The 21296-nt window shown below is 39.1% G+C and overlaps 1 protein-coding gene and 1 non-coding gene across 7 annotated transcripts in view; one reads left to right on the top strand and one right to left on the bottom strand.

Annotated features, from left to right (window-relative positions):
- ALMS1 (ALMS1 centrosome and basal body associated protein) overlaps positions 1 to 21296 on the bottom strand; it is a 315125-nt gene that overhangs the window by 162779 nt on the left and 131050 nt on the right. For all 6 annotated transcript variants that reach the window (XR_011646196.1, XM_058278920.1, XM_058278919.1 and 3 more), the window contains 2 exons: positions 10643 to 17374; positions 8486 to 8619 (listed from right to left, as the gene is read on the bottom strand). Coding sequence is in view for 5 of the 6 variants with exons in the window: in XM_058278920.1 (XP_058134903.1) it covers positions 8486 to 8619; positions 10643 to 17374 (6866 nt within the window). In the remaining variant the exon portion in view is untranslated. The remainder of the gene's footprint in view (positions 1 to 8485; positions 8620 to 10642; positions 17375 to 21296) is intronic.
- On the top strand, positions 4343 to 4477 carry LOC111766984 (small nucleolar RNA SNORA51). Its single transcript, XR_002798895.1, has one exon. It is a non-coding gene; the product is annotated as a small nucleolar RNA SNORA51 (small nucleolar RNA).

Here is a 21296-nt window from a genome sequence, read left to right as displayed (position 1 = left end):
TGTCTCCATACTTTTGTGGGATAGAGTACAGTAGGATAAGTAATGATTGTGGTATGGAGTGATACTAGAAAGTAAAATCCAGTGCCTTGATTCTTTAAAGCAGATTGTACTAGCTGGATATAAAGGGACTATAACACACACCTGGAAAAATAACGGGTGATACTACCTCATCTAGTTACCCTGTGACTCTTAAGAGGGCAAGGAAGAAACCCCCCAAATTTTAATTTCGTGCAAGTGAGCACAGAAGATAACACAGTGGTCACTCAGATGGCAGATAGGCCAAGTAATGAATCTTACAACCCAGCAAGGAAATAAGACTGTGCCTCTTGCATGGGTTGTGCCTTTTGGAGGGGGCCAGGTTGAAAGTGGTTCTTTTGTTCCCTGTAATGATTATAGTGTCTTAGTCATACAAACATTTACTTTATTTTACTGAACTAGGTAAAGGTTCTCTTATAGCTTGCTTTTAGAGTTTTGCTTAAAAATTTAGAATTTGCTTCTAAAACTTAGGTTTGCTTTTCACATTTAGGTGTGCACTTTATTTTTTTATTTTTTAAGATTTTTTCTTTCCATTCCCCCTGCCCCCACCCCCAGCTGTATGCTCTCTGTGTCCATTCGCTGTGTGTTCTTCTGTGACCGCTTCTATCCTTATCAGTGGCACTGGGAATCTGTGTTTCTTTTTGTTGCGTCATCTTGCTGTGTCAGCTCTCCATGTGTGCGGCCCCATTCTTGGGCAGGCTGCACTTTCTTTCGTGCTGGGCGGCTCTCCTTACGGGATGCACTCTTCGTGCGTGAGGCTCCCCTATGAGGGGGACACCCCTGTGTGGCAGGGCACTCCTTGCGCGCATCAGCACTGCGCATGGGCCAGCTCCACACGGGTCAAGGAGACCGGGGGTTTGAACCGTGGACCTCCCATGTGATAGGCGTAGGCCCTATCCATTGGGCCAAGTCCACTTCCCAGGTGTGCACTTTAATCATCAGTGAGTCGATTGCATAGATGGCTGGTTACATGTACAATCAACTGAATAGACTGTTGTCAGCAGTGAGTGATAACTCAAACAATCAATTGGAGGCCTAAAAGGGGAAATGATTTCAGCACTCAGAGAGAGAATTCCCATCTCTACTATGGACAGCCAGTGTTTCCAGGGGGACTCATTGAGGACCTTCATTGGAGCCCCTGGTTTGCAGCTTGCCCTTCAGAATGTGGACTTGTATATCTCTCCACACTCGTGAGACAATTTTATAAAATCTCATATTACTTACAGACATCTCCTGTTGGTTCAGTTTCCCAAGAGAACCCTAATACACCCTCTCATCAGCAATAATGAGTGTTCCAGTTGGTCCACAAGTAAACCAATATATAGTATTATTCTCTTTTCTAATTTTAGCCATTCTCAGGTGAAGTAGTACCTCACCATGGTTTTCATTAGTTACCCTAATGGGTAATGATATTGAGAACCAATTCAAATGATTATTGGCTATTTGGATATCTTCATTTGTGAAATACCCATTTAAGTCTTTGGGGAGGGGGAATTGATCTGCAGAAGTTCTTTATATATTCTAGATTAAAAACCTTTGTCAAATATATTTATTATATTCTTTTCCACTCTGTGCCTCGACTTTTTATTCTTGATGGTTCCTTTTGATTACCAAATGTTCTTAAATTTAATGAAGAGCAAGCTCTTATTAATCCTCCCTTTTACGGTGTCTTTTTGTATCCTGGTTAAGATTACGTTGCCTAACCCAACTATATGAAGAGTCTATACTTTCTTCAAGAAATTTTGTCATTTTACCTTTCATAATAAGGTCTATGATCCACCTCAAATTAATTTTTTGACACAGGGGACAGAGTTTTTCATTATTGTTGTTGTTACCTCATATGGATAGTGAACTGATCCAGCAGCATCATTAAAAAGACCATTCTTTCCCTACTGATTTGTAGTGGTTCCTTTGCCAGAAATCAGATGATCTTTTAGGTACTACTCTATTTCTGGAATCTCTTTTTGTTTCACTGTGCCATTTAACTAGCCTTGGGCCAACAACACTGTCTTAATTACTGTAGTTGTACAGTAAGTCTTGATATATGAGAGCAAGTCCTCCAACTTTGCTGGTATTCTTCAAATTGTCTCAGGCTTTCTAGTGACTTGGCATTTCCATATGTATTCTAGAACTGGAATGTCAATTTTTAAAAAATCCTATTTTCTTTGATTCGGAGTTCAATCTATTGATGGATTTGCAGAGAAATGGTATCTTAAGGATAATGCATCTTTGAAACTATAAACATAGAATCTTCCTCCATTTGTCAGGTCGTCTTTAATTTCACTTAGCATTTTTTGGTAATTTTGTTATTTTTCGTGCAGAGGTCTTGCATATCTTTTATTCCTACATATTCCTAAAGCTTTGGGTTTTTTAAAATGCTTTCTAAATGGTACCAGTTTTAACAAAGCATATATTAATACAACTGATTTTATTAATATTGACCTTGAGTATTTATGGTGACTTTGCTAAATTTACTTAGTTCTTAAAGTTTGTAGATTATTTTCCTCGCCTGGTTATGTTTCTCATTCTTGCCTTTCTTACTTTTTGATTACGGAAAATTTCTCTCTCATGCATCATTTCCACATATTCACTGAAAATTAAAAACTCACTTCTATTCTTTTAGTGATTATCCTACAAATTACAACACATATTTATCAATCAAAAGTAACAATAGTCTACTTTCCTTCTGAACAGTTAAAGAACTAAGAATTATTATCCCATTCATCAGCTCTGAACCTATAAGATAATGTAGTCATATATTTTAATTTTATACTGTGTTTTATTTTAGCCTTGAAGAACCTATTATTTTTGTTTTATACAAGTTAATATTTGGTCACATTTATCTGCACATTTAGCTAACATCTCCCTTGTTCTTCTAAAACTTCCTGCATCCCAAAACTTCCATATGGGATCATTTTCCTTCAGGTTGAGGTACATCTTGTAGAATTTCTTTTAATGCATGTTGAATGCTGAGTTTAAGGACTCTCTGTTTTACATAAGACTGTTTTTATTTTTGCCGTATTCTTTTTTTTTTTTTAAAGATTTATTTTTATTTTTTATTTATTTAATTCCCCTCCCCTCCCCCGGTTGTCTGTTTTCTGTGTCTTTTTGCTGCGTCTTGTTTCTTTGTCCGCTTCTGTTGTCGTCAGCCGCACGGGAAGTGTGGGCGGCGCCATTCCTTGGCAGGCTGCTCCCTCCTTCACGCTGGGCGGCTCTCCTTATGGGTGCACTCCTTGCGCGTGGGGCTCCCCTACGCGGGGGACACCCCTGTGTGGCACGGCACTCCTTGCGCGCATCAGCACTGCGCATGGGCCAGCTCCACACGGGTCAAGGAGGCCGGGGGCTTGAACCGCGGACCTCCCATGTGGTAGACGGACGCCCTAACCACTGGGCCAAAGTCCGTTTCCCTTTTGCCGTATTCTTAAAAGGGATTTTGATTTGGTATAGAATTTTAGTAGTTATTTTCTCTCAGTACATTGAAGATATCCTAATTTTTATGTCTTTCATGTTGGAAGAAATCATATCTTGGTTTCCAAATGACATTCTAAACAGCTAAAAGGAAAGAGGATTCCATGGAGAAATGGTAACTCCAGGGATCGGGCAGAGAGAAAATAAATGATGTGCCTGGAATAATATGCTTGTGCTAGAAAATAAATGAATGTGCAAAGAATAATGGGGAAATGTGAAAAATACACAGGAGCCAGCTTAAAAGAGCTCCCACTGGCAATTACGGGATAATTTAAGTACTGAAATAAACAATGATAGTAACAGATCATAACTCTTTAAGGAAAGAAGCGTCCATACTGATATAAATAAAACTGGGGGTGAGGTGGGGGGAGGGGGAACGGAAACCTCTCACTTGTAGCATAATTCCAGCTAATAAATGAAGACAGAATGGTGGGATTAAAAAAAAAATCACCAAATTGCAGCTATCTTAACAATAAATTATCCAGACAAAAATCAGATGCTAAAAGAGATAGGTAAAACTTGGATAAGAAACAAGGTATTTTAATAGTCTCAAAGTATCTCTCCCCCTACACTTGTTATTTATTAATTTATATGTAAAACACACTTACAATAAATTAACTTTAAAGTCAAGAAACCTGGCAGGTACCATCTAAACTAAGTGGTACAAGATGACATTAACAGTAATGGGACAAAATGTAATGAGCCTTCCAATAAAATATACCTGGAAAAGCACAGTGGCACTTCTGTCATGCCCTCACACAAAAATCAAACCTGAATCTACTCATGACAAAACATCAGATAACCAAATTGAGAGATATTCTGAAAATAAAATGGGCTGGAACTCCTCCACACAGGTATTTACCAGACTGTTCTTTCACTGACTGTCTAGAAAGAGGAGGCAGAGTGACCCTACCCCATAGACACCTCAACCCAGGCCCTGTGCCTGGTCTGTATTGTGAATGGGGGGAGAGGGTGGTGGTATAAATGGGTTGTACTCTTCAGAAATGTCAAAGTCATTTGAGAGGAAACTGAGAGGAAATGTTCTAGACTCAAAGAATCTAAAGAAACATGACAATTAATGCAACACTCAATTATACCATATTTTTTACCTATGCGAATATCTAAAGGGACATTTAAAAAGTGTACATGAAAAAAGAATTCATTGTGTGGGGCTGCCTTGTGCATTGGAGTACTTCCACCACTGCTGACATCTATTTACTACATGTTAGAAGCAACAGCCAATGACTGTGACAACAAAAGCACCCATATTAAATTTCTAAAATAGTCTTTTGAGAGGCATTTACTGCCATTTTCCTCCCCAATCTGATTCTCTTTCTCTCTGCTCCCATCACATTGGCCTCCTTACTATTCTTTAACACAACAAGTAAACTCTGTCCTCAGGGACTTTGTACTCGATATTCTGTCTGGAGTGCTACTAGCACTGATATCCAAATAGCTGCTCCCTCACCTTTTTCAGACATTTGATCCAGTAACTTCTCTTCAGGTCCTTCCTTGAGCATTCTATTTTAAACTGCAAATAGAGCCCAACCAACTACCAGCACTCTAGCCTCGTTTACTGATTTGTCTCCCTGGTACTTAATCTACCAACTGACATAAAGTACTTATATATTTGGTTGCTGCCTCTATTCTCTCACTGTAATGTAATCTTACTTAAAGAAGATTTAAATTACATAAATATTACATAAAAAATACAAGGGATTCCTTTATACCCCACTTCTTCCTCCTCCCACACTTTTTCCCAATAACAACATCTTTCAATTAGTGTGGTACCTTTGTACACTAATGACAAATAAATATTTAAGTATTACTACTAACTGTGGTCTATAGTTTACATTATGGTTTACACTTTGCACCGCACAGTTTCATAGGCTTTGACAAAATGTATCACGGCCTGTATCCATCATTGCAATATCATGCAGGAAAATTCCAATGTCAGAATGTAATCCGAAAGAGGGAGAAATTTTTGTCTATTTTGTTCATTGATATGTCCTCAGTATATGCCTTAGTGCCTGGCACATATTATGAATTCAATAAATATTCATGGAATGAATAAAATGTTCAACAGAAGCATGATTAAGCACTGCTATATTCAGATGACAGAATATTATGTACATATGAAAAATTATGCTTTCAGAGAAGTTTTAAAGAGAAATGATCATACAGTTAAGTAGAGAATATACATACATATATATACACACAGAGCTGTGGCCAATGAAATGTGTTTTCTAAGAACAAATCATACTAGACAAACTATATTTCATAATCAATGAATTAAGAGATTGAAAAAAGCCAAATATAAGATAGTGAATAGTAAGTTGAATGATTGAAAAAAGGCAAATATAAGATAGTGAATAGTAGGTTGAATGATAGTATGGTAATGTACTCAACTCAGCAGTTAAATCAAATTTATTTAAAAAGTTTTCATTCTTTTTCCCATAACCATGTCTTAGTAAACATTTTATCAATAACTTGGATAAAATAGTAGCAAAATATATAGAGGATACAAAGCTGAAAGGCATATTTAATATGAGACGACCAAACTGAGATTCAAAATCATTCCAATAGACTTGAACACTTACATGAAACCAGCAAGAAATACAACAGAGTTAAAAAGTATTATATACAGGAAGCGGACTTGGCCCAGTGGTTAGGGCGTCCGTCTACCACATGGGAGGTCTGCGGTTGAAACCCCGGGCATCCTTGACCCATGTGGAGCTGGCCCATGTGCAGTGCTGATGCGTGCAAGGAGTGCCGTGCCACGCAGGGGTGTCCCCATGTAGGGGAGCCCCATACGCAAGGAGTGCGCCCCGTAAGGAGAGCCGCCCAGCGTGAAAGAAAGTGCAGCCTGCCCAGGAATGGCGCTGCACACATGGAGAGCTAACACAACACGATGACACAACAAAAAGAAACAGATTCCCGTGCGGCTGACAACAACAGAAGCGGACAAAGAAGAACACGCAGCAAATAGACACAGAGAACAGACAACCGAGGGGGAGGGAATAAAATTTTTTAAAAAAGTATTATATAAGGAAGTGGATGTGGCTCAAGCAATTGAGCTCCTGCCTACCACATGGGAGTTCCCTGGCTTAGTTCCCACTCTGCCTCCTATGGAAGACAGTGAGCTTGTACAATGGGCAGGTGCAGCAAGCTGATGCACCAGGATAACACAACGAGATACAAGAAAGAAAAAAAACATAATGAGAGACACAAAAAAGCAGGTTGTGGAGGTTCCCCATGCCTCCTAAATAAGACGAGCAAGACAGCAAGCTGATGCGACAGGCAGGTACAGCAAACTGATGCAACAAGATGATGCAACAAGGGACACAAGGAGAAAAACACAACGAGAGACACAATAAAGCTGGGGATGAAGGTGACACAAGTGATTTGGCATCTCCCTCCCACATTGGAGCTCCTGGATTCAGTTTCTGGTGCCTCCTAAAGAAACAAGGAAGACAAACAGACACACAGCAAGTGCAAACAACAAGGAGATGAGAAGAAACAAATAACAAAAATAAATCTTAAAAAAAAGTATTATATAGGCACAGGAAATGGGAATAGAGATTGGAAATGGTTTATCCCCACCAAAAAAGAGTACAATATGACCATTAGAAATCTTAAAATACATTAACAAAAAGAGAATTACTAAGTATACTTCATGCTGGTCAGACTGCATGTGATGTTTTATATTTAATCTAATTCAGCACACCATATTTTAAAAAGAATACAGACAAACCGGAGCCTACCCAAAGGCAGGCAATTTGGTTGCTGAAGAATCTGGAAACATCACCGCATGAATATTAAAAAAATAAGACAGTACAAACCACTGGGAAAAATACATACTTTTAAATAAATGGTCCTAGGACAACTAATTACCCATTTTATTATTTGTTAATCTTGCTGCTTACAAGCATATATGCAAAACCTAAAATCCAGCTAAATTTATACTTTTTAAAAAATTTCCAAAATTTAAGAATGCCAAATAATCCTTATCTCTGAAGTAAGAAAATATATCTAAGACACTCAGAATGAATCAGGCCATAAAGTCCACGCATGGAATAGCTGTATCAATTCTTATAGGATTAATCATAATCATAATCATAGATGCCAGGCACTGAGCACCACACAGATACCACACATTCTACGAAGTATGTTATATAGGCCTTATCTCATGTAATCCATACCACAACCCTTTTAGATACCTATTATTATCCCCTATTATTATCCCTAATAGCAAAAACTATTAACAATCCAAATGCCTTATCCACAGGAGAATGGATAAACTGTGATATATTCACACACTGGAATACTGTAAAGCAGTAAAAGAATAAACTAAAACTATATACATTTTCATGGATGAATCTCAACCACATTAGACTGTGTGTAAAATGCAATTCTCAGTACAATATACACCATGCTGATTCCATCTACAGAGTGATCAAAATCATACTGAAAAGCAAGGAAACCAACAAATATCATGACAGGAAGGGAAAGGGACCTGACGAGGAAGGGGACACAAGGGGCTTCAAGGATATTTGATAATGTTCTATTCCTCAAGGTGTATGGTCAATACATGGGAATTCTTTCTCTTTATTCTTTACACACATATTGCATAAATATTCTTTCCTATGAAATAGATGACAACAAAAGAAATGAACTAATTTAAAGAAAACCATTTATACATGTGACATTTAGTTAGTGTCTGTTCTAACAATACACTGATGAAACAAGCAAATACACTTTTATTTTTCTAAGATACATTTTTTTCTCAATGTATGAATTTAGAATTAATCAAAAGTTACAGAATCTAATCCTTAAATATTAACTTTTATAGATTCAAGACTCCTAACACTTTAGCTGAAGACCATAAGTAACTCAGAGTCAAATACCAAGGTGAAAGATCTAAATTCCACTACCATTTCTTTCCCATTTTTCCATTTTCATTTCCAGGTTTCTTTTATACCTTGGATAAGTCTGTTGTTCTCCCAGGACCAAACAACTTTGCCTTGATTTCTTCTACTTTCCTCCTGTCATCTTCGTTCAATGCTGAAATGGAGTATCCACACTCATGAGCCAAATTAAACTTCAGATTCCACGCTGGAGAGAAAGTAAAAACACTTGAAGATAACACAGTGCAAAAGCGATAATTTGTCAGTGATTACAGGAGCACTGAAGATTAAAAAAATCCTATGTAAATGCCTACCGCAAGGCTTAGCAAATAGGATACGCTCTCAATTATGTAACAAAACTATTAGAAATGGTTGAGAGGCATCATTTCACTGTAAGTCTGTTCTTTTTTTTTTTTAAACCATACTCTAGATACTCCAGAGAGTCCTCTTTAAATATAATTATTTTTATCTTAATCTTCATTCCAATCAAGAGTCTCTGTCTCCCTTTCGAGCTCCTGCTACAGTTATTGCAGATTCCATTACAGGCGATATTTTAAAATAATGAATAAAATTTTGGGTTTTATGGCAGTTAACACTAAGGGAAGATTCCCAGGTAGGACTGGATTGATATTTATCTTTGTTATTTTTTGGATTGTTTTTAAAAGTGGCCCCCGATTTATATGGCCTAGAGACTTCAAAGTGAGCCAGGAGGTCATTCCAGAGGTTACACTTATGCATGTCTCAGCAGGATCTTTTTGCCAAAATAGATACTACTCCAAATAGTGGGGCTCCTGAGGGCTCTGGAGACATCCAGACACTACAATCAGGGTAGGTACTCCAGGAGTTTGATGCCTTGCCAGTAGGCCCTACTTTGGAATTTATGCTCCCCAGAGTGACAGAGTTGGACTCAATAGTGGTTTCCCTATACATGGCTATTTGACCCTATAATTCTGTCCTTCTATTTGACCCTATAATTAGTGCTAGAGTTAGTAGGTGTATTTCTAAGAGACTTAAATCTTTGGGCTGTCCATGTGCCAGCTGGGCCCCGAATCTCAAGAGAGTTGCAACACCTACTCTCCAGTTTGTTGTCTCACCCAGGACAACTAATATGGAGGTGATGATGGACAACTACCATACCAGAGAACCGAGAGAGTGCACAACTGCAAGCAAGAGAGTCTCATCCATTGACCCTATGGGATCACACCCCCCTCTCGATTAGAGAAGGAGTGGACACCACCATCCCAGAATCCTCAGGATTGAGGAATGAACTATGAGCCAAAATAGACTTAATGGTATTCCACTACAGACTTATTGTGATTCTGGCAATGGAAGAAATTATATCATTGATGTGAAGGCAGTAGCCACTAGAGGTTCTGAGGGCAGGGAGAGGGAAAAACAGGTGTAACACAGGGGCATTTCTGGAACTTGGGAATTGTCCTGAATGACACTGCAACGACAGATAGAGGCCATTATAAATCTTGCTATAACCTACAGAATTGGGTAGGAGAGAGTGTTAACTACAATGTAAACTTTAATCCATGCTTAATGGCAATGCTCCAAAATGTGTTCAACTGCATTGACTGTACCTCACTAATGAAGGATGTTGTTAATGTGAGAAAATGTAGGAGGTGTGAGGAGCAGGGCATATGGGAATCCCCTATATTTTGCATGTGATATTTGTATAATTTAAGTATCTGTATTAAAAAACAAACAAAAAAACTGTCCCCCAAAATACATTGAAAGATGAACAGGATTAATAAGTATTCTCTTACACCTCTAAATCAAGTTTTAGCGTAAAACTCTTAACGGTTCCCCCCCTCCCCCAAATGTCTATCTGAGAATTTTATGAGAAAGGGGAGAAGGCAATATAAATAGTTTTAGGACCCAGATCAATTTAGAGCACAGAGGAAATTAGGGACTTTTTCTGTACCCAAAATAAGGGTACTATAATGAGAATCTTAAGAGAAACAAACAGGAGAACTTCAGGAGCTTAGAAGCCCAAGCTATCTCTTTCCTCTCCTTCAGACATGAGAACCAACTTCTGCTAAGACCCTAAACTCAGACTAACACTGATTATACTATGACTTGGCTACATTATTGGTTAAATGGGCTTTCTAGGGATTGCTGGTAGAAACAATTATTAGAGCTCCAAACACCTAACATTAAAAAATTATTAAACTATAACGTTTATAAACCTGAATCTGCCTTTATGACAAAGCATCAGTTTTTACCTCGTGTGCGTACCCGGCATTCCTCTTCCTCTGCATCTCTGAGTATTTGTTTAGCATGATTTAATGAGGATTCACATTCCAAGAGGTTTTTCACATGTGCAGCTAGTGAATCTACACTGCTACCACCACCATCATCACTCTCTGACACAACCTCTTCCTCTCTGCTACCTGTCATACTTGTATTGGGTGAAGCATCTGGAAAGAAGTTTAGAAGAACATCGGAAACTGAGCCCAAAGACTCTGGAAAATTACTTTCCCATGAGCAGGAACCATTTCCATCACTTGTGTCACTACTTGAATCACTTTTTCGGAAAGTCATCATAGGGAAAACAATTTTATTCCCAATGGCTCTACTATACCCTTCAGGTTCAGACCTCATTACGTATTTGGCAGTTTCATATTGTTTAAGGGTTTCTTCTAATGCTGTTCTGGCTTTGCTTTCTGCTTCCTGTAGAGGACTTCTAACTGTAGTTGAACTAATAAACTCCCAATTTTCAATGCCTCTCTGACATTTTGCATTTGTTTGTGTGCTAATAGCCTTCTGTATGCACCTGTTACTTGGGCTTTCCTCTAAGAATGGCTGTTCCTTAAGTGTATCACCATTAGATTCATCAGTTGTAGAGGGTTCTTTGAAGCAAACCACTTTCTTAGACTGTATATGTGAAATATCACAGGCATTTCTGAAAGGGACAAGGGGGGCAGGAACATTGCATCGTTTCAGTGCTATATTTTCTGCCTCCATTAAAAGTGTCTGAATCTCTTTAAGAGTTTTGGAACTACTGTCCACAGCCCGGGTTTCTTCAGAGTCAAAATCTCCAAAACCTAATGATTCTGGCTTATTTATTGTAATTCTACCATCTGCCTGAGAATTTAAAGGCCTATTTTTTGAGATAATACTGGACTTGGAGGAATCCAAAGTATCTATTAACCTTTGGACACGTTCTGAAACAACTTTGTATGTCTCACTATGTGAATAAGTACCAGGGGAAACTGTTGGCAACACAGCTTGCCCAAGAACACTGGAGACCTTCTGGGCATCTTCAGCTACATGACTATCTGGTAAATCAGGTTGAGAGAAAATACTAGGATTTTCTCTGTGTGAAGAACTAGGAAGGGCCTTTGGTAACACAGTTTTTTGGTCAGCTGGTCCAAGATGTGCTGAAATCTTCAGTGCATTTTCAATTAGATGCCTGTCTGGCAATTCCTGTGGGTCCACAATATTAGATTTCTCTCTGTGTGAAGAGGAACTAGAGAGAGACACTGGAATTTCAGTATTCCCATCTGCTGGTTCAGGGACAGTTGTTGAAACCTTCAGAATATCTTCATTTTGATGTCTATCTGGTAACTTCTGTTGAAATGAAACTCTGGGCTTCACTCTTTGAGGATAGGAACTAGAGTAAATTGTCAGTAATGGAGTTTTCTGTTCATCTGGTGCAATCAAAGATGAAACCTTAGCCTCCTCTCTATGTGAGCTGGAACCAGGGGGAGCTGTTGGCAACCCAGTTCTCTGGTCATCAGGTGTAATCACAGTTGAAATCTTGAGTTTCTCTTTGGATTCAAAGGGAGTGATTAATAACCCAGTATTGTGATCTGCTAGTCCAGGACCAGCTGAAGTCTTCAGGGCCTCCTCAGTTATAAGGCTGTCTGGCAACTCCTGTTGGTGTACAATAATGGGTTTATCTACATATGAGCTGGTATTAGGTGGTATTGTTGGTGTCTCAGGCTTCTGGTCAGCTGGATCAGGAACAGCTAGATCTTTCGGTACTGCTTCAGTTGAATGACTGTGTGGCAACTCCTGCAGGTAATATGAGGAGACACCAGGAGGTACTGCTGGTATCCTAGTCTTCTGATCATCTGGTACAGGAAGAGCTAAAACTTTCAGATCCTCATCAGTAAGATAATCATTTGGCAACTCAGTTTGGTAGAAAACATTGGGCTTCTCTCCGTGTGAATAGGAACTAGATAATATAGTTGGTATGCTACTAGTCTTCTGGTCAGTTGGTCCAGACACAGACAAAACTTTGAGAGCCTCTTCAGTTAGATGACCATCATCAAATGCCTGTTGGTAGAAAACACTGGGCTTCTCCCTATGTGGATAGGAACCAAGAGGTACTGATAGTATCCCAGTCTTCTGGTCAGCTGATACCGGAACAGCTGGAACTTTCAGAGACTCTTCAGTTAGCTGACTATCTGGCAATGCCTGTTGGTGGAGAATATTGGGCTTCTCTTGATATGAGTAGGAACTAGGGGATATTGTTAGTTTCCCAGACTTTTGGTCCACTGGTCCAGAAACAGCAGAAACTTTCAGAGAGTCTTCAGTTAGATGACTGTCTGGCAATGTCTGTTGGTGGAGAATATTGGCTTCATCTCTATGTGAGTAGGAACTAGAGGGTACTACTGATAATCCAGACTTCTGCTTAGCTGGTCCAGGAACAGTTAAACTTTTCAGAGTTACTTCAGTTAGATGGCTATCTGGCAATGCCTGTTGGTGATAACTAGAGAGAACTGTTGGTATACCAATCTTCTGCTCAGCTGGTCCAGACACAGACAAAACTTTGACAGCCTCTTCAGTTAGATGATTATCTGTCAACACCTGTTGGTAGAAAATGCTGGGCTTCTCTCTCTCTGAGTAGGAAATGGGAGGTACTGATGGTAACCCACTCTTCTGGTCACCTGGTCCAGGAACAGTTGGAACTTTCAGAGACTCTTCAGTTAGATGACTGCCTGGCAATGCCTGCTGGTAGAGAATACTGGGCGCCTCACTCTGGGAGTAGGAATCAGGAAGTAATATTGATGTCCCAGTCTTCTCATCAGTGGGTCCAGGAAGAGTTAAACTTTTCATAGCTACTGGAGGTAAATGACTATCTGGCAACACCTGTTGGTAGAGAATAATGGGCTTTGGTCTATGTGAGTAGGAACCAAGAGGTAGTGTTGGTATCTTGGTCTTCTGGTCAGTGGGTCCAGGTGCAGTTGAACTTTTCAGAATTACTTCAGTTAGATGACTGTCTGGTAACTCCTGCTGGTAGAAAATATTGACCTTCTCTTTATGGGAACAGGAACCAGGAAGTACAGCTGGTATCCCAGTCATCAAGTCTGCTGGATCAGGAACAGATGAACTTTTCAAAATTAATCCAGTTAGATGACTGTCTGGTGATAGCTGCTGGTAGAAAATTGTTGGCTTCTCTCTATGTGAGTAGGAATCAGGAGGAACTGTTGGCATGTGAGTCTTCTGTTCAGTTGGTCCATGAACATCTAAAACTTTCAGTTCTTCTTTAGTTAGATCGCTGTCTGGCAACACTTGTTGGTAGAAAATAGTGGGTTTATCTCTATGTGAGTAGGAACTAGGCTGTATTGTTGGTATCTCAGTCTTCTGGTCTGACTGTTCAGGAACAGCTGAGACTTTCAGGGCATCTTCAGTTACATCACTGTTGGTAAAGGTTTGTTGGTAGAAAACACAGTGTTCCTCTCTATGTACAAAAGAAACAGGAGGTACTGATGGTGTTCCAGTCTTCTGGTCAGCTGATTCAGGAAAAGCTATCATTTTTAAAGACTCTTCAGTTAGATGATCTTCTGCCAATACCTTTTGGTAGAGAAGCGTAGGCTTCTCTCTGTGTGAGTAGGAATCAGGAGGAACTGTTGGTGTCACAGCCTTCTGGTCAGCTGATCCAGGAAGAGCTATCACTTTCAGAGACTCTTCAGTTAGATGATCTTCTGGCAATACCTGTTGGTAGAGAAGCACAGGCTTCTCTCTGTGTGAGTAGGAATCAGGAGGAATTACTGGTGTCATAGCCTTCTGGTCAGCTGATCCAGGAAGAGCTATCACTTTCAGAGACTCTTCAGCCAGATGATCTTCTGGCAATACCTGGTGGTAGTGGAGAATGGGCTTCTCTCTATGTGAGTAGGAACCAGGAAGTATTGTTGGTGTCCCAGTCTTCTGGTCAGCAGGTCCAAGAAGAGCAGTACTGTTCAGAGCTTCTTCAGTTAGATGATCTTCTGGCAACACCTGCTGGTGGAGAATAATGGGGATTTCTTGATGAGTGTAGGAACCAGGAGGTACTTTTGGTGTCCCAGCCTTCTGGTCAGCAGGTCTAGGAACAACTAAACTTTTGAGAGCTACTTCAGTAATCTGACCGACAGGAAACACCTGTTGGTAGAAAAGACTGGGCTTCTCTCTTTGTGAGTAGGAACCAGGAGGTAAAGTTGGAGTCCTAGTCTTCTGGTCCGCTGGTTCAGGAAAAGCTGAACTTTTCAGAGCCTCTTCAGTTAGAGGAATGTCTAACAACTCCTGTTGGTAGAAAACATTGGGCTTCTCTCTATGCAAGTAGGAACCAGGAGGTTCTGTTGGTATCCTTGTTTTCTGATCAGCTGGTCCAGGAGCAGATGAAATTTTTATAACTTCTTCACTTAGATGGCTGTCTGGCAAACCCTGCTGGCAGATAATACTGGGCTTCTGGGTGTGTGTGTAGGGACAAGTAGGTATTGTTGGCATCCCAATCTTCTGGTCAGTGGATCCAGGAACAGACGAACTTTTCAGAGCATCTGCAGAAAGAAGACTGTCAGGCCAATGCTGCTGGCAGAGAATAGTGGGCTTCTCTGTGTGTGCGTAGAAACCAGAAGGTACTATTTGTATCCCAGCCTTCTGATCAGCTGGGTCAGAAACAGTTGAACTTTCCTTTGCTACTTCAGTTAGGTGAATGTCTGGCAACATCTGCTGGAAAAGAATAATGGGTTTCTCTCTTTGTGAGTAGAGAGCAGGAAGTCCTATTGACATCCCAGTCTTCTGGTCAGTTGGTCCAGGAACAGCTACACTTCTCAGACCAACTTCAGATACATGACTGTCAGGTAAAAGCTGTTGGTCAAGAACAGTGGGTGTCTCTCTAGGTGAGCAGGAACTAGAAGGTATTGTCGGTGTCCCACTCTTCTGATCAGTTGGTCCAGGAACAGGGAAAATTTTCAAATGCTCTTCAGTTGGATGACTATCTGGCAATACCTGCTGATTAAGAATAGGAGGCTTCTCTCTTTGTGAGTAGGAACTAGGAACTCCTGTTAGCATTCCAGTCTTCAGGTTAGCTGGTCCAGGTACAGCTGAACTTTTCAGAGCTACTTCACCTAGATAACTGTCTGTCAACTTCTGCTGGTGAAGAACAGTGGGTTTCTCTCTAAGTAAGTAGGAGCCAATAGGTCCTCTTGGCATCCCAGTCTTCTGGTCAGAAGGTCCAGCAACAGGTGAAACTTTCAGATCCTCTTCAGTTAGATGATGATCTGGCAATACCTGTTGGTAAAGAATAGTGGGCTTCTCTGTGTGTGTATAAGAACCAGAAGGTACTGTTGATGTCTCAGCCTTCTGATTAGCTGGGCCAGAAACAGTTGAACTTTTCAATGCTACTTCAGTTAGACAATTGTCTGGCAACAGCTGTTGGTAGAGAATAATGGGCGTCTCTCTTTGTGAGTAGAAAGCAGGAAGTCCTGTTGACATCCCAGTCTTCTGGTTAGCTGGTCCAGGAACAGCTAAACTTTTTAAACCAACCTCAACTACAGGACTGTCAGGCAAAAGCTGTTGGTAAAGAATAGTGGGTGTCTCTCTAGGTGAGCAGGAACTACAGGGTATTGTTGATGTCCCAGTCTTCTGATCAGTTGCTCCAGAAACAGGAAAAACTTTCAGATCCTCTTCAGTTGGATGACTATCTGGCAACACCTGTCCGTAGAGAACAGTGGGCTTCTTTCTATGTGGGTATGAACAAGGAGGTCCTGATGGCATCCCAGTCTTCTGGTTAGCAGGTCCAGAAAGAGCTGAACTTTTCATAGTTACTTCAGTTAGATGACTCTCAGACAATTCCTGTTGGTAGAATATATGGGGCATTTTTCTAGGTGAGCAAGAACTACAGAGTATTGTTGGTATCCCAGATATCCTTGATATTCCAGTCTTCTGGTCAGCTGGTTCAGGCACAGTTGAATGTTTCAGAGCTATTTCAGTTAGATGACTGTCAGGCAACTCCTGTTGATAGAAAATATTGGGCTTCTCTCTTTGTGAACAGGAAGCGGCAATTACTGTTGGTAATTCAATCTTCTGGTCAGTTGGTCCTGAAACTGCTGAAACTTTTGCAGCTTCTTCAGTTAAGTGATTTTCTGGCAACTCCTGCTGATAGAAGAGATGGGGCTCCTCTCTATGTACGGTGGAACTAGAGGGTACTGTTGATATCCCAGTCTTTGGTTCAGCAGATATATGAACAGTTGAACATTTCAGAGTTACTTCAGTCTGATGACTGTCTTGCTGGTACAGTGTACTGGGCTTTTCTCTATGTGAGAAGGAACTAGAAGATTCTGCTGGTATTCCTGTCTTCTGGTCAGGTGGTTCAGGAACAGCTGAAACTTTCAAATCCTCTTCAGTTAGATGACTGTTTGGTAACACCTGCTGGTAGAGTGTACTCAGTGTACTCCCATAAAAATCAGGAGGTTCTATTGGTATCCCAGTCTTGTGCCCAGATGTTCCAGGAACAGTTGAAACTTTTAGAGCTTCTTCATTTAGATGACTGTCTAGCAATGGCTGTTGGTGGAAATTATCAGTGTGTGGACCAATAGTCTTCTCTTGAAGATACCTTACAGCCAACTGAGGCAAAGCTTCAATGGGCAAGGATATTTCAGATTCAAAGTCTGAGTCTTCTGAATTGGCAGTGGTGCCTGTTTTCAAGTTGGTTTGAGTACTTTCAGCTATTCCTCCTTTAAAAATATGTCCTAAAGAAAAAGAGGATTTTTAATTTTATGCATCTATATTTAAATCTATATTAATTATTAGAAAAATTCACTCTCTGCATGCAAGAAAAATTACGCATTCCCTCTATTTGGTCTTTACTTTTCTAGTAATGAATCACAAGGAAATAATCATCAAATGAGACAAATATTTACACACAAAGAAATGAATTACAAAACCACTTATAATAGCAAACTAGTATGGAAACAATTCAAATATTCAACAGTAGAGTAATGATTTAGAAATAATAACATATCCATATGATGAAATATTATGTGGATCTTAAAATTTGCATTTTAAGATAATTTTCAATGGCATGGAAAAACGTTGTGTCTGAGATTTGATTTTACCCTACTAACAAATTAATAAGTAGGCCAGTTATTGTTATATGAATGCCTGCAGAAGGTATGAGATTCAATAATCAGGGACAAAAGAGTTTATTATCCATTACACAGCAAGCAAGAGGATCATCAGCATATTTTCACTGTTTCCCTTGCCTCCAAGTCCCACAGGGCATATGGACCAGATGGATGCTACAGTTACAATAGGATTGCATTCCAGTCTTAAGGTCAGTTGGTCCATGAATAGCTGAACTCAGTGCAAACACTGAGCTGGGGGAATCCACCACTTTTCTAACAAGCAGTAAGCAAGTCTACACTTTTTCCAGGAGAAGGTGTTACCTCATCTCTCCAGATACATAAACAAACATGAGAAATGGTCTGGGTATAAGAACTGTCAGAGCCTCACAGTCTTGGCATACCAAGCAAGATGTGTAAGAACATAAGTCCATGCAGAGATGTACCCTGTATAATATAAATTTTTTAAATATATGAAACTTTTGAAAAGACTTTAAAGGTTAAACTGAGGAGTGTGAAATTAATTTTATATGGCATGGAGGTTTGTTGACAGTTTTGATCAGAACGGTACTGTGGAAAGAGTTATTTCTGGCAGTGCATAAAATGAATTCAAGGTCAGTGAGAAGGGAAGTAAGCCTAAGCAGTACTATCGAATAGAACTTTCTGCAACAACAGAAATGTTCTAAATTTGCACTAATACAGTAGTTCTAAATGAAAAGTTCTAAATGGCAGTAGAAAGTGAATCATTGCAATAGTAATGACAGTTTGACAGCTGATACATTCATTCACTTGTTCATTAAAAAAATACTGAGTCTAGATACAGGAGACTCAGAAACAAACAGAAAAAATCCCAGCCTCAGTGCTTACATTCTAGTAGGGAGATGCAGACAAATAAATCAATTGGTACTATATATATATATATGTCAGATGGTAAGATGCAGCAAGCATTATCTATACCTTATAGATTGGGAAATAGGTTCAAACATGATTATATAATTGTGCTTTTGAGTGTGAGGATCTTGCTACCTTGCAGATTCTGATTCAGTAGGTCATGGAGTGGGACTGAACTTCTACATTTATAACAAGCTCCCAAGTAATGTTCAATGTTATTGGTTCTTAGGCCACATTTTGAAAAGCAAAGATATGTAATTTTTCAAGAAGTGTACAATGACAGATAAAACTGCTACTTGAACCCTTTAATTCTAATTCCAAATTTTGAACTTTTCCCACTTTGACAGCCTTTCTAAGAAAAGCTTCAAAAAAGTATCTGAATATAGATTGAAATGGGTTGATGAGTGAATTTTAAAGTAAAAAAAATAGAACTATCAATATTACCTTTTTTAAGGAAACTAAAAGGGAAGAAAGTAACCTACGTGTAACTTGAGAAGGAACATGAGCTATGGAAATTTTTGTGAAGAAACAAAACATGTTCAAGAAGTTAACAAACTAAAACCAATTAACAAAATAAAAACTTTTTTCGAATGATTCCTAATTTTTCAAAGTTTTTACATTGCTTTGACAATTACAAATTACTAGTGATACCCTGAAGAAGATAAATGGAATAAATGGCAAAGGGGTTAAGACATGCAGCCCAGATCCTTGAATTTTTATCCAGAGATTTACAAAAGAGAACAAGACCTTAAACTTAGAAGGAAGAGGAAGAGGAAGGATTAAGAAAGGAAACAAAAAGAAATACTATGGTTTAAGGGCAGGAAAAGGCCTTGGGTATTAAGAAGAAATATCTGACAGTTCTATGTACACCTAAGAACATACACGTCAATTCTTAGAAGCAACAGTGATCACAAATGCATTAATCATCATTTTTTAAATATCTCTGAAAAACTAAGTCCTACATTACAATTGATGGCACAGTTTAGAGTGCTTACTCTCAGCCCTGGGAGAGAAGAATAAATACAATGAGTATAGGGCTACAATATTACATACTTACTGAATCTTCGGAGACCTAGTTTTAGAATCAGGGGTGGGGTTGAAGAGAAAAATTTTGACCACAGACTGGAAGAGAGCTACCCAGGAAAAGACTATACAGTAACATACCAAAACTGTATATTGGTGAGAAATGTGTGCTACTTAGAGAAAAGATTAAGACCAACAATCTGGTCAGGATTTGCTGAAGATCTCTTCCCCATACCAGCCATATGCTTATTAACATAGAGGGTGAGTTTCCTTAGGAGACAAAGATAGCACATGTCAATATCCCAAATTCTATATAATCTGAGCTCCTCTAATAGACTATGATCTAATTTAAAAATAATAAGTAGCAGCAAATTCTTTCTCACAGACAATATGAGGTACTATTCCAGACTTTCATTTTTTATATGACTAATAGCTTCTTACTAGTAGCCATTTCAAGTGAATTATTATGGGATTATTAATATTAGCACACAAAAATAAGCTAGCATATATCTAGATTTTGAGGACTCTAATTCAATCACCATTAAGAAGTCTGGCTGGCAGTCCTAAAAAGTACCCATTCCGTGTACACAGCAAGTAGACTAAAATTCCTTAAGTTTTAATAATGACGTGATTTAATTCAGTCGGTCTTGCTTTTCAATGCTGTTGTTCTTGCTAATTATGAATCACTGAAACTTTACTATTTTTATAATTTACTAATTATTAATTAATTATAATTAGATAAGTATTGCAATTTTTTGTGGGTCATTTGGCTAATTCTTCAATAAATTGATGTTTGCATTATTTTAAAGCTAAATTCTCTCATAACGATTTTGTAATATATAAGCTCAAACTACAACCAATGTATTTTATTTTTAATTTTGTTGTTGTTGCTCTAAGTTCTTTATGAGCATGAAAATGAGAATAGATAAGGGCTACTGACCCTTCTTCACTCCTAAGTGGGGGGTGGTTTCATAAAGTTAAAGAAGAACTACTGGTGTTATGGAAAGTTTATTAACTCTGCACTCAGACTTAGATTTAAACACAAAATTCTCTATTTCCTAGTATAATAGTCCTGGGAAAGTTTACCTTCCTTATCATACCACCCTCACAAGTTTGTAGAGAAGAGAAAATGAGATAATGTATATAAAGTATCTTGCAAATAGTAAGGGCTCAATAAAAGTTCTGCACCCCTACTCACAGAAGTTCCCTCTAGGCAGGAGGCAGGTAGAATTTTGCATCTTGCTTCTAGGCCCCTCATCTTTGAGAGAACTCTCTAAAAGTCCTGCTCACAAACCAAAGTTCTCACTTACACTGGGCCACACCCAGGTTCCCTCCTGGCTCTTGGTAACCTGCATCTCTGAGGGTGAGAGATACCTAACAAATAACAAGCTAAGCTAGTGAGGCTAAGCCACAAACTGGTTTTTAATCACAACTATGGCAAGAACACTAATCACAACTATGGCAAGAACACAAACTGGTTTTCAATCACAACTATGGCAAAATCTATTTGGAAGCATCTGGGATAACAAACACAGACTCACCAAAAAAAAACGAAAAAAAAAACAACCAAAAAAAAACACCACCACCATAAATGCTATGCAAGTCACAGAGATGGACTCACATTAATCAGAAAGCA

Source organism: Dasypus novemcinctus, chromosome 17, assembly GCF_030445035.2.
Source record: "Dasypus novemcinctus isolate mDasNov1 chromosome 17, mDasNov1.1.hap2, whole genome shotgun sequence".
NCBI classification, from domain to species: domain Eukaryota; kingdom Metazoa; phylum Chordata; class Mammalia; order Cingulata; family Dasypodidae; genus Dasypus; species Dasypus novemcinctus.
This window is presented reverse-complemented; position numbering and strand designations above follow the sequence as displayed.